General features: G+C 45.0%; 1 protein-coding gene across 1 annotated transcript in view; it reads right to left on the reverse strand.

The window, feature by feature from the left end:
* LOC138759771 (myc target protein 1 homolog) overlaps window positions 1–12,084 on the reverse strand; it is a 51,042-nt gene extending 38,958 nt beyond the window's left edge. The window contains exon 1 of the mRNA XM_069930364.1: window positions 11,972–12,084. Within this exon, the coding sequence (XP_069786465.1) occupies window positions 11,972–12,032 (61 nt within the window). The 5' untranslated portion in view covers window positions 12,033–12,084. The remainder of the gene's footprint in view (window positions 1–11,971) is intronic.
* Window positions 12,085–14,655: the final 2,571 nt, after the last annotated feature.

The following is a 14,655-nucleotide window of genomic DNA, read 5'->3' on the forward strand; positions in this document are numbered from 1 at the left end:
CCAGTGATCATTGGGGGATCAGGGGTGGAGAGGGTGAGCAAATTTAAGTTACTATCTCAGAGGACATTTCCTGGACCCAACACACTAATGGCATTGTGAAGAAGGCACGCCAGCTTTTCGACTTCCTCAGGAGTTTGCGGAGGTTTGGTATAACATCAGAAACACTGGCAAATTTCTACAGGGGTGTGGTGGAAAGTGTGCTGGCTGGCTACATACCACTTGGTATGGGGATACCAATACCCCTGAGGGTAAAGCCCTCCAAAAGGTAGTGGACACAACCCGGGAAATCAGAGGCAAAACCCTCCCCATCATCGAGAACATCTACAAGGAACGCTGACGTCGGAGAGCAGCAGCAATCCTCAAGGACTCACATCACCCAGCACATGCTCTGTTCTCATTGCTACCATTAGGGAAGAGGTAGAGGTGCCTCAAGACTCGCACCACCAGGTTCAGGAATAGCTGCTCCCCCCTCCACCCCTCCACCATCAGACTCCTCAACGACAAACTCAATCAAGGACTCATTTAAGGACTCTTACGTGTGCAATTTATTGAGTTTTTTTCTCTGTATGGTAATCTACCTGGCCCGCAGGACGAAGAATCTCAGGGTAATATGGGATGTCATGTATGTACTCTCACAATAAATCTGAATGTGCATCAGAATCTGATCAGCAAGATGACTGCAGCAGGCACATCAGGTTACTTTTCATCGACTACTACTCAGCTTTCAACACCATCATTCCCTCAGCACTGGTCTGCAAGCCCCAAAACCTGAGCCCCTGCAACTGGATCCTTGACTTCCTCATCGGAAGACCACAGTTGGTATGAATTGGAAGTAACTTCTCCTTCTGTCGATCACCACAGGCGACCCTCAAGGATGTGGGCTTAGCCCACTGCTCTACTCTCTCTACACCCATGAATGTGAGCCAGGCACAATTCCAATGTCATACAAATTTGCTGATGGCACCATGTTTATCGGCAAAGGAGTAAGATAGAAGATTTAGTTGAGTGGAGTCACAACAACAACCTTACACTCCACGTTAGCATCACTAAGGAACTCAGAATCAGAATCAGGATTTATTGTCACAAACAAGTCATGAAATTCAGTGTTTTGCGGCATTGTAGAGCAATCATTCAGATTATAACCATCTCACAACATTGTTATAAAAAAGTATAACATTTTAATAGTGGACGAAAAGTAAGGCCGTGTCTTTGGTTCATTGATCATTCAGGAATCTGATGGCGGCAGGGAAGAAGCCGTCCTTGTGCCACTGGGTAATCGTCTTTCGGCTCCTGATGGTAGCAGAGTGTAGAGGGCATGGCCTGGGTGGTGGTGGGTCTTTGAAAGAAAAAGGACATAGGAACATAGGAAGTAGGGACAGGAATAGGCCAAAAATGGCCCATCGAGCCTGCTCCGCCATTCAATACCATCATGGCTGATCTAATTTATGACCTAACTCCACCTACCTGCCTTCTCCCCATATCCCCTAATTCCTCTATCATGTAAAAATTGATCTAACCGAATTTTAAATATGTTTAATGAGGCAGCCTCAACCACTTCCCTGGTTAGAGAATTCCAAACATTCACTACTCTCTGGGAAAAACGATTTTTCCTCATCTTTGACCTAAATCTACTCCCCCGAATCTTGAGACTGTGTCCTCTCGTTTTAGTTTCCCCGGCCAGCTCAAAAAACCTTCCTACATCTATCCTATCCATACCCTTCATAATCTTATATGTTTCTATAAGATCTCCTCTCATTCTTCTGAACTCGACCAAACACAATCCTAGAAACCACCTCATGTAGACGTCCTCGACGGAATGGAGTCTGGTGCCTGTCACGGCTCAGGCCGAGTTAACAGCCCTCTGGAGTGTATTCTTGTCCTGAGAATTGGCTCCTCCATACCAGGCAGTGATGCAACCCACCAGAATGTTCTCCACGATCCACCTGCAGAAGTTGATAAGAGTCTTCGGTGATGTACCGAATCTCCTCAGACACCTCACAAAGTATAGCCGCTGGTCAGTTGCTGTGATGGCATCCACATGGAGGCTCAAGGACCGATCCTCAGAAATGTTAACACCCAGGAAGATGACCCTCTCCACTATTGAGCCCTCGATGAGGACTGGGTCGTGTTCCCCTGACTCCCTCCTGAAGTCCACAATCATCTCCTTGATTTTTCTGACATTGAGCCCAAGGTTGTTGGCGTGACATGGCTCAGAGAACTGGTCTATCTCCCTCCTGGACGCTTCCTCATTGCCATTTGTGATTCTGCCAACAACTGTGGTGTCATGGGCAAACTTGCAGAGGGCATTTACATTGTGCCTGGCCACACAGTCATGGGTGCATCATGAGTAGAGCAGTGGGCTCAGCACGTCTCCTTGGACTGCTGATTATGAATTTTAGGAGGGGGGAAAATTAGGACAACACAAGCAGTCCTTATCGAGGGTCACCAGTGGAAAGGGTTAAGAACTTCAAATTCTTGCGTGTCAACATCCCTGGAGACCTATCCTAGGCCGGCATGTCAATGAAGTCACGAAGGAGGCTCATCAGCGGCTCTACTTTGGGAGGAGTTTGAGATTTGGCACGCCATCTGCAGGTGGACCGTGTCAAGCATTCTGACTGGTTGCATCACTGTCTGGTATGGAGGCGCCAATGTACAGGACTGGAGAAGGTTATAGAAGGTTGTAAACTCCGCCAGCACCATCACAGGCATCAGCCATCATTCCATTAAGGACACCTACATGGGGCGGAGACTCAAGAAAAGCAGCCTCTATCATCAAGGACCCCATGCCCTCTTCAGGACAGAGGTACAGGAGTCTGAAGACTAACATCCAATGGTATCAAAACAGCTTTTCCTCTCTGACATCAGATTTTTGAATGAATAAGGGTAGGTGTGGGAGTGGGAGTTCATACCTTGAAGAATGTGGCTCACGCTCAATATGTCAGTAATATATCGTTACCTCCTATGGAAGTTATGAGATAAGCTGAGATCCTCCAGCATTTCTGTGTTTTTACACAGCGTCTGCAGATTTTCACGTTCCCTCGCCAATTGGGATGTAGGTGGAAAGAAAAAGTTTGAAAGTCATCATTTTAATTCTACTTGATTGACTCGTTCTGTGCACGGTTTCACAACTCCAAAGGAAATGGGTCAATGACAATTTTTCTCCAGCAAAATATTTCAGTAACAATTGGGTCTAGAGCAGTGATTCTCAACCTTCCCTTCCTACTCACAACCCACCTTAAGTAATCTCTTACTGATCACAGAGCACCGATGGCATAGGGATTACTTAAAGTGGGATGTGAGTGGGAAGAAAAAGGTTGAGAACCATTGCTCTAAACATCACAGAATATTATAAGACCTAAACCATCAGAGCAGAAATAGGCCATTCAGCCCATCAAGTCTTCCCCACCATTTCATCATGAGCTGATCCATTTCTCCACTCAGCCCCACTTCCCAGCCTACACCTTTAATGCCCTGGCTAAACAAGAACCTATCGATCTCTGCCTTAAATACACTCAATGACCCGACCTCCACAACTGCCTGTGGCAACAAATTCCACAGATTCACTGCCTTCTGGTTAAAGAAATTCTTCCACATCTCTGTTCTGAGAAGACACCGTTCCATCCTGAAGTTGTGCCCTCTTGTCCTAGACCCTCCCACCCATGGGAAACAACCTTTCTACATCTACCCTGCCTTTCAAAATTCAAAATACTTCCATGAAATCCCTCCTCCATCTCCTAAATTCCAACAAGTACAGGCCAAGAGCTGTCAAACGCTCCTGATATGATAACCCTTTCATTCCCAGAATCATCCCAGTGAACTTCCTCTGAACCCTCTCCAACATAGGCACATCCTTTCTTAAATGAGGAGCCCAAAACTGCTCACAATTCTCCAATCAACCTGTTAGTTCCTCACATGACAGCCCTGGAAACTACTGCATCTATTGCAATTATTCCTTTTAAATTAAGGGGACTGTAGAGAAGATGAATATATAGGAGTGAACGCGATACTTTGGGTGATGTTCTATCAAGAACCTGTGCAATTATAGTAAAATATCTTTACTGCCCTGCCGTTCAATCACGAGCTGATCCATTTCTCCACTCGGCCCCACTGCCCGGGCTTTCTCCCCATAACCTTTGATGCCCTGTCTAATCAAGAACCTATCAATCTCTGCCTTAAATACACCCAATGACTTGGGCTCCTCAACCGCCTGCGGCAACAAATTCCACAGATTCACCACCTGAAGAAATTCCTCTCCATCTCTAAATATAAATGTCGACATACCTTAAAATGAAAATAGAAAATGTTCTATCTGTGGGAAAGATACAATTAGTGTTTCAGGTTAAAGGCCCATTATCAGAATTGATCATTCTTAATGCTTCTCACTTTGGAAGTCTAGACTTCGATGTGTGCATCGGAGCTTCCAGTCCCTTTGAACAATTCCCAATTTTCACTATTCTAAAAGCAGTCAGAATTTTTCTTTTTCTTCTACAATGTCTCTAATTTTTCAGAAGATTAAGGAAGTTTGACATGTCCCCCATGTCCCTCAACAACTTCTATAGATCACCATCCATAGCAGTCTTGCGTGGGACATGCATACTACCGATTCACTGGTGGTATGTTATACTGAGGGCTGGCTCCACCTCCTGGCTCTGTCCCCATATATAACCCTGGTTTCCCGCCTAAACCCTGAACCCTGCTAAAGACCCCACCCTCAACTATAAACCAATAAAAGCCTGTGTTCTCCCTCTAGTCTTGAGAGCTTTTATTCGCACTACAGATGGGCGCTGATTTGCTCTAGATCAGAAGAAGTTGCAGAAGGTGATGGGCAGAGTTCAGAACATCGTGCAAACTTCCCTCCCCTTCGTGGACTCCCGTCTGCATCTCCTGCTGCCTCCAAAAGGCTGGCAACATATTGAAGGACCCAAACACCGCAGACACACACCCACCTCTTCACACAGCAGAGAAGGGTCAAGAATGTGTAAAGTAAGGGGGGTGGGGGGGAGAAGTCAGGCGATGTAGAGGAGGAAGGAAGTAGCCTCTTGAGGCTCCTGGGTAATTAGAAAATAAAGGAAAAATAAAATATTTGCAGTAACAAACGGGAAGAAAAGAAAGAATTTACCTTTATGGTAAAGATGTCGAAGAAGAATCGACAATTGTCAACGACCTTGAGCTCCCAGCGAGAAATGAAGGTTTTCAACAAGAAAGGGCCAACCTACAGGTAGAAGGCTGAGGAGGATTTGATAAAAACTTTGAGGGAGATAGATAAAGTAGATGTGGATAGACTTTTTCCACTGAGGTTGGGGAGATTCAAACTAGAGGACATGAGCTGAGAGTTATGGGGCAAAAATTGAGGCATAACACAAGGGGAAGCTTCTTTACCGTGAGAGCAGTGTCTGTGTGGAACAAGCTTCTGGTGGAAGAAGGTACAATATTATCTTTTAAGAAAATTTGCATAGATATATGGATGGAAAGGGTATAGAGGGTTATGGGCAGAGTGCAGGTCAGTGGGACTAGGAGAGTGTAAGTGTTTCGGCACAGACTGGGAGGGCCATGATGGCCTGTTTCCATGCTGTAACTGTTATATGGTTATAAGCCGGGGATAGTGGTATGTCCTGCCATGCCACTGCCCCACCCCCCCACCCCGTCATGCAGACAGCCCAACACTTGGGAGGAATGGTGGAGAATCCTTGGGCTTTGGAGCCAAGAGACACTCTCGAAGAGGAAAAGAGGAGACTGCTGTGTGCATGCTCAAGGAGAAGGAGCATGGAAAGAAACAGGAAGCAGAAGGAGCTCTCTCTCAAAATGGTGGCTCGGAGAACAAGGAAGAGGATGGAGTGGTAAATGTTAAACCAATTAGTGAAGTTAAGAAAGTTATCGTACAAGCTAAAGAAAATGAAGATATAATGAAAGTACTCCAACTGAAAGATCAGAACAGAAATAAAAAAGTGGATTAAATTTTAAAAGTCGTGAACAGGTTAGAGGCAGAAGTTGGGACCTTAAATGAAAGGGTGACAGAAGTGGAAGAAAAGATGGATGGATGATTAATGTGGAAAATGAATTACATGAATGGGCAACAGGAAAAGCAAAACATATGGGAAAAAATGGATTCTTTAGAAAATTTTAGCAGACATAACCATATTAAAATAGTGGGACTCAAAGAGGGGGAGTGGGGGGGGTGGGGAAATCCCACTTGTTTCTTTCAAGAACGGCTCCCAAAAGTCCTGGGAGTGCAAAATGTTGGAGCAGATTTAGAAACTGAGAAGACTTATAGATTCCCCCTTTTCATGTCCAGGAATGTATCATAAAAAACACACTCTGTGGCAGCCCGCCACCGTGGAGATCGAGCCGGCACATCGTGCGGTGTGTGCATGGTTGTAAACAGCAACATAACACACTGTAACACGTCCCTTAACACAGCGAACCGGCGCGGTTGAAAGCTGGAGCAGTACCTGACCAGCAGCCCTAAAATGGCGCTGGCCAAGCTGCCCAGCTAAAAGATCAATAACAGGCTGGGGAAGAAGGGCATTCACATGGCTCGTTTTCTGAGTGGCAGGCGGTGACCGTGGGGTACCACAGGGATCTGTACTGGGACCCCAGCTGTTCACAATTTACATTAATGATCTGGATGAGGGGATTGGATGTAAAATCTCCAAATTTGCAGATGACACTAAGCTAGGAGGGGTTGTGTGCACGGAAGAGGGGGTCAGGAAGCTCCAGTGTGATTTGGATAAATTGAGGGACTGGGCAGATCCATGGCAAATGCACTACAATGTGGATCAATGTGAGGTTATCCACTTTGGTCATACAAACCGGAGGGCAGATTACTATTTGAATGGCAATAGATTAAGAGATGGGGAAGTGCAGAGAGACCTAGGGGTACTTGTACACCAGTCTCTGAAGGCGAGCATGCAGGTACAGCAGGCGGTTAAAAAGGCAAATGGTATGTTGGCCTTCATATCAAGAGGGTTTGAGTCTAGGAACAAGGATACCTTACTGCAGCTGTACAGGGCCTTGATGAGACCCCACCTGGAGTATTGTGTGCAGTTTTGGTCGCCTTATCTAAGGAAGGATGTTCTTGCAATGGAGGGAGTGCAGAGGCGATTCACCAGGCTGATACCTGGAATGGCAGGAATGACTTAGGAGGAAAGATTGCGCAAATTGGGATTGTACTTGCTGGAGTTTAGAAGATTGAGAGGGGATCTCATAGAGACCTATAAAATTCTGGCAGGACTGGACAGAATGGATGCAGATGGGATGTTTCCAAGGATGGGAAAATCCAGAACCTGGGGCCATGGTTTGAGGATAATAGGCAAACCATTTATGACCGAGATGAGGAGGAATTTCTTGACCCAGAGGGTGGTGAATCTGTGGAATTCATTGCCACAGAGGGCAGTAGAGGCAGGTTCATTAAATCTATTTAAGAGGGAATTAGATCTATTTCTTCAGTATAAGGGTATTAAAGGTTACAGAGAGAAGGCGGGGACGGGGTACTGAACTTTAAGATCAGCCATGATCTCGTTGAATGGCGGAGCAGGCTCGAAGGGTCGAATGACCTACTCCTGCTCCTATCTTCTATGTTTCGATGTTTCTATGTTACCGCCCGCCATTGTTAGTCATGCGGCTGACGTCAGCCAATCAAACAAACGGCGGGAACTCCAACTGTATCAAAGGAGCCTTTCCAGCCTGAATAAATCTCAGAGCTTCACCTCCCACGCTGCGACTGTGTGTGTTTCTTTGTAACAGCCGGCTACAATCTATATTAATTAGATGCATGAAATTCAAGGATCGGGAAAGTATATTGAGAGCTGCAGCGAGAAAAGTCAAGGAGAGAGAAGCAAAACCACTGGAAAATGAAGATGAAAAAATACTTTTTAAAAATCCGGATGTAAGTGCTGCTGTGTTGCAGTGTGAAATGAAGAATGAGAAAATGATCAGGTCATGTTGAAGTTCAGTAAAAGTCGGGTGCAGCTTTTTAAAACCCACCCCCCTGCGTTCCAAATCGTGGAGCACAGTTCTGATTTTGTTATTGAAGGGCCAGTTGATGAAGTCGACAAAGACGATGGGGTCAAACAATAATCATGGCTTTTATGAGCAGAAACTCATGGTACAATAATGAAAGACAATAGGTGCATCTACAGTTATATCCAAGGGGAGTGTCCTTAACAGTAGAGAGTATGCACGGCCAATGTTAGTACAGCAAGGCTCGCCAGAGGGGAGACAGGCAGCTTGGCAGACATTCACCACACAAGTCAAGTTTATAGTCATCTGATCGTACAAGAACAACCCAATGAAAGAGTGTTCTCCAGCCCTTGGTGCAAAACATGCAGACAGACATCCAGACATTGACAAACAATACATATGTTGGACAAGTAGTCATGTGTACAAATAAATAGATATTGTTATGTTAGTATGAGAGTCTCACATGGTTAGTGCAAGGAGTTCCTTTGGTTGTTCAGTAAAAGTCGGGTGTAGAAGAGGTACAAGGACTGCCTAAAGAAAGCTCTTGGTGCCTGCCACATTGACCATCGCCAGTGGGATGATCTCGCCTCAAACCGTGCATCTTGGCGCCTCACAGTTCGGCGGGCAGCAACCTCCTTTGAAGAAGACCGCAGAGCCCACCTCACTGACAAAAGACAAAGGAGGAAAAACCCAACACCCAACCCCAACCAACCAATTTTCCCTTGCAACCGCTGCAACCGTGCCTGCCTGTCCCGCATCGGACTTGTCAGCCACAAACGAGCCTGCAGCTGACGTGGACATTACCCCTCCATAAATCTTCGTCTGCGAAGCCAAGCCAAAGAAAGAAATACTGTACAATGAATTTTGAATTTGAATGCATGTATGACTTGAAAAATTCGAAATGAAATATTTAAAAAAATATGTAAAGTGCACGCCGACAGGCTTAAGAATGTTTCTTCCCCACTGCCATCCTGAATGAAACTCCCAACAGTCCTGTCCTTGCTTGCTTCTAACCAATCTTCCTTTTCACTGAAGTTCTGTACTCTGTAAATAGGAAACCCTGGCAAATGTTCACAGAGGTGTGGTGGAAAGTGTGCTCCCTGTCTGCATCGTGGTCTGGTATGGGGAACACCAATACCCCCGACCGTAAAGCCCTGCAAAAGGCGGTGGGACACAGCCCAGGACATCACAGCCAAAACCTTCCCCACCATCAAGATCATCTACAGGGAACGCTGCCGTCGGAGAGCAGCAGCAATCGTCAAAGGGGAAGACCAGAGGGCACACGCTCTGTTCTCATTGCCATCAGGAAAGAGGTGTAGGTGCCACAAGACTCGCACCATCAGGATCAGGAGCAGCTGCTACCCCTCCGCCATCAGACTCCTCAACAACAATCTCTATCAATTTAAGGATGTTTACTTTTCCACTTTATTGATTGTCTCTCTCTGTATTGCACAACCAGTTGTTTACATGTATACAGTTTTTTTGTTGCACTACCAATAAGTGGTCATTCTGCCTGGCAAAACCAAGGATATGATGATGGACATCAGGAGGAAGGTCAGCAGAACATGACCCAGTCCTCATCGCGGGCTCAATTGTGGAGAGGGTCAAGAACGTTAAACTCCTGGGTGTCATCATCTCCGAGGATCTGACCTGAAGTCTCCACGTCGATGCAATCACAAAGAAGGCTCACCAGCGGCTAGACTTTGTGAGGTGCCCGAGGAGATTTGAAGACTTTCATAAATTTTGATAGGTGGACCGTGGAGAGCATTCTGGCTGGTTGCATCACTGCCTGGTACGGAGACGTCAGCTCTCAGGACAAGAATAACTGCGGAGGGTTGTTAACTCAACCTGCAACATTACAGTCATCAGACTTCTCTCCATCGAGGAGGTATCTTAAAAAAGCAGCCTCTATCCTCAAAGGCCCCCAGCACCCAGGCCATGCCCTCTTCACTCTGCTATCATAGGGGAAAAGATGAGCACTCAGTGGCACAAGGACAGCGTCTTCCCCGCTGCCATCAGATTCCTGAATGATCAGTGAACCAAACACACTGCCTCCCTGTTTTATTTTTTGATAGTCATGCGTAAGATGGTTATAATATGAATGTTTGCCCTGTGACGCTGCCATAAAACACCAAATTTCATGACTTGTTCATGAGAATAAATTCTGATTCTGATGTATTTTTAATTCTGGTGTATGTACTCTGAAATCTGAATCTGTTCTTTACATGGCCATTTGGTTGTGCTATTCTGTGTGCAGAAGAACCCCTCTTACTGCATCCAGTCATTTGTGAACGGGCTGGACAGAATGGGCGAGGGGAAGACCAGAGGGCACAGCCTCAGAATAGGTAGTTTATTTGATCAGTAAATGTGCCAAAGGTTATGGGCAAAAGGCAGGAGAATGGGGTCGGGAGGAAAAATATACCAAAAAGCAGAGAAAATTCAATGGGCTGAATGTCCATTCTGCCCATTGAGTTTTCTCCGCCATTATGAGCTGATCCATTCTCCCACTCAACACAACTCCCGTAACTTTTGATACCTTGACTATTCTTTGTCTTTGGCTTGGCTTCGCAGACGAAGATCTATGGAGGGGGTAAATGTCCACGTCAGCTGCAGGCTCGTTTGTGGCTGACAAGTCCGATGCGGGACAGGCAGACACGGTTGCAGCGGTTGCAAGGGAAAATTGGTGGGTTGGGGTTGGGTGTTGGGTTTTTCCTCCTTTGTCTTTTGACAGTGAGGTGGGCTCTGCGGTCTTCTTCAAAGGAGGTTGCTGCCCGCCGAACTGTGAGGCGCCAAGATGCACGGTTTGAGGCGAGATCAGCCCACTGGCGATGGTCAATGTGGCAGGCACCAAGAGCTTTCTTTAGGCAGTCCTTGTACCTCTTCTTTGGTGCACCTCTGTCTCGGTGGCCAGTGGAGAGCTCGCCATATAACATGATCTTGGGAAGGCGATGGTCCTCCATTCTGGAGACGTGACCTACCCAGCGCAGTTGGATCTTCAGCAGCGTGGATTCGATGCTGTCGGCCTCTGCCATCTAATCACAGAGCACTGAAGGCATAGGGATGACTTAAAGTGGTGTGTGAGTGGAGAGAAAAAGGTTGAGAACCACTAGAACTCTAAGAATTTAGGGGGAGTACCCAGGGAGCACAGAAAAATACTAGGCTACTCAGCAAAGTTGATCCTCATTTTGCACCCCCATTATTGCTCTCTGAATTGAGAAATCAAAAGTTTCCATAAAGAGCAGGGTGTCTGAGAGAGAGAAGGGGAGAGAGGAGAAAGTGAGAGGGGGAGAAAGGAAGAGGGAGGAGAGTGAGTGAGAGAAGAGAAAGAAAGATTTAGAAAGAGGGAAGGGGAAAGAGAGAGGATAGAAAGTGAGAAAGGAAGAAAGCAAGGAGGGAGAGGGAGGAAGAGAGGGGGAGATAGAAAGAGAAGGAAGAAGGAGAGAGAGGATAAAAAATATGGGAAATTAACTATTCAGAGCTGGGAAAGAAACAAAGTTCAACATTAAAAATGAGAGGAACAAATCAGAAACAGTCCATAGAGACACAAGAGAAGCCGGAACCTGGAGCAAAAACTATCTGCGGCAGGACCTCCACAGCTCAGGCAGCATCCATGGAAGGCAATAGATTGTCGGCCACCACCTCTCATCAGGGATTCTGAGAAGCAGCCAGCATGTGGAGCTTAGGCTACAGGTCGACATTTCCGGCCAGAACCCTCCATCAAATCCGTGTCAGAGGATTCAATGACAAGCATGAGGAGGAGTGCGGTGGATGGACGGAGAGGGAGTAAGGGGTACGATTGAAGGGATATGGTTGGACCAGAGTGTACGAGAGACTGAGAGTGCAGGAGAATGAATGGAAGAATATAAAATCAGGTGAAAACTAAGCAGGTAACAAAAGTGCCAGAGAATGAAAAGCCAAATTAGAAAAAGGAACTCTGAAATTCGTGAATCCAAACCACAGGAAACAAAGCTCCTCAAATCCCGTTCAAAAAGAGGCCATGAGTCCAGCTTACCCATGATGTTCTCTTGCAGCTGGTAGGTTGGTGAGTACGTGGTGGTGTTCTTGTAATCCATGATCAGCTCGAACAGCACGAGAGCTCAGTGCGAGGTCTGGAAGCGAGTCACAGTGAGGAGGTCACCTCCCTCTCTCGCTCGAAGGGTGGTCCTGCTGGAAACGGAGATGCCTCGCGTCATGAAGTGGAAACAGTTGTGTGTCAGGTTTCCTGCTTTTGTGCTTAAAATTAGTAACTAGCCCCTTATCAGTACATAGCACTAATATCAGTGAATGGAACCGTTTCCTCACCATCTCTTCCTTGAATAGAAATTGAGAGAGGCTAAACAGAGAGGCAAGATTCTGTGGTGAAGTGGATTTTTCCACTCACTGTTCCATAAACAAACCACAGGGTGCTCAATTGCATCAGCTGGCAACCATAAATGGCCGTGAGCCTTCCACTGATGCTTGTGAGGGAGCAATAAGCCGATGGAGGGGCTCGGCAAGATAGGAGAATTGGTCAATCCACATTTCAGGCTGCTACACTTTCTTGTGACCACGAGGAAGGAAAGTCTGAAGTATACCAAGGGGGAAGGGGGAAGAACCTGGGGTGGGGCTAAGAGGTGAAACGGTATTATTCCCACAACGTGGGAACCAGGTTCGAGAACAGATGCTGCCCCTCCACCAACAGACTCCTTTCTTCTTAAAATATATCTGTTGAGTTTAACATATAAATCCTATACACTAACAGGTCCATGTCATATACACGTCACAAATTATTATAAATATCAATCGAAAAACCTATCTATATTGTTTATTTTACAATATTTCTTAAAAATAATTCTGGATTGAAACCATTAGACAATCCCTTGGTCTAAACAAAGGATAAATTCAGTCTAATTTAATGATATAATCTATTAAACCCATATTAACAAGTTAATTTAAAAAAAGAATTAAAAAAAAATAAAAGAGATAAAATAGAAGCAGCAAAATAACCCCTAAAACTGAATCTAATCGACCCCCTCCCCTCTCTCTAATCAAGATTCCCTTGCAGAAAAGTAGGTAAAAATATCGATCAAATGGTGACCTTTGGACACTAGACAGAGAATCATTTGAGCATCCGAATTTCTTGAATCTTGCAATCGTGATACTATTCTATGAAGGGGCCCCACATCCTTACAAATTGAAACTTTCTACCTTTAATGTTGTATCTAATTTTCTCCACGCTTAAATAAAGCCCCTTTCACACTTGCATCTCACTAAATCGCCGTTCAGTGTCCTGGGATGGGAATGGGGGTTTGGCCTTTCACACTAGACCACTCCTAACGGGGACACTGAACACTTTTACACTTGCAAGGGCCTATCCCTGGCGTTTGGTCTGTTCTACCTTTAATCGGAAGTGCCTGCATTACACAGCATGCAAAATAATAAATAACGTGCAAATTAGGAGTCCTTATTAGGACCCTAATACATTCTCCAAATTAGGAGATCACACTTGCCTGATCTCAATGCCCGCGTCTGCAGATGTGGGGGGATTGTATTAGGGTTTGAGGCTATCGATCCACGGCGTGAGATGATGTCACCTGACGCCGGCATTGAGCAAGTTTTGCTTTCACGCTTGCCACTTTGAAAGCTGATTGACATTTGATTTCTGGGATCACTGGCAAGTGTGAAAGGGGCTTTAGGCATCACGTCCACTGTGAATGGGTCAGTGAAGAGTCACCTTCCCATTTCAATAAAATTGCTTGTTGGGGGATCAGCGTGATAAAAGCTAAAACTTTCTCGTGGGATCCGGACAGAAGTGTATCCGGTTCACAAGAAGAACCAAACACGGCAATTTTCCACTTTGATGTTAAAAATTGTTGATAAAGTTTGGAAAATGTTTTCCCAAAATCTTCCCCTATCGGGGCACTCCCAAAACATCTGGATCAGTGACACTTCGAACATTTCACACTTTTCACATAGTTGGTCAGCATCTGCATAAAAATGCGATAATTTGAGTTTGGACAAATGTGCTCCGTGTAATAAACCTTGTAATAAAGAATGCCTTGCACAAGATTAGGAACCATTAATCAAACTAAGAGAGGAGTATCAATCTTCACCTGAAAATGTTATATTCGGATCACATTCCCAATCATTCTTAATCCCAGCCATTGAGGCTGATCTTAAATCCAATAAATCGTTATAAGTAGATGATATTAATCCACCACGAATGAACTGTAAGTTAAAGAATAAATCAAGAATATTAGAATTTGCAATTCGAGGAAGATCAGAAAGCTTGGACTGAAAAAATGCCTAATTTGTAAATGTCTAAAATAATGTCTTTTACAAAGATTAAATCTTGATGACAATTGTTTAAATGAGGCAAAGTTACCTCAAACAAAAAAGATCTTTTTATAACTTTTGAAAGCACCATCAAAATCCTAAACAACAAACTTGATCAGAGACTTACTTAAGGACTCCTAATTTGCACGTTGTTTATTATTGAATATTTATTTTCTGTATTGCACAGATTGCTTGCATTTCCTTCTTGGTTACATTTCTCTCTTTCGTACATGTATCTTTCCTTTAGTACAGTTTTTTTTTTGCATGACCGATAAGTAGAAATTCTGCCTGGCCTGCAGGACAGAGAATCTTAGGGTTGTGCATGATGTCATGTTATGAAATAAACATGAACTTTGAAATTTGGGAGAGATGGAGAAATAG

Source organism: Narcine bancroftii, chromosome 4 (genome assembly GCF_036971445.1).
Source record: "Narcine bancroftii isolate sNarBan1 chromosome 4, sNarBan1.hap1, whole genome shotgun sequence".
NCBI lineage: Eukaryota > Metazoa > Chordata > Chondrichthyes > Torpediniformes > Narcinidae > Narcine > Narcine bancroftii.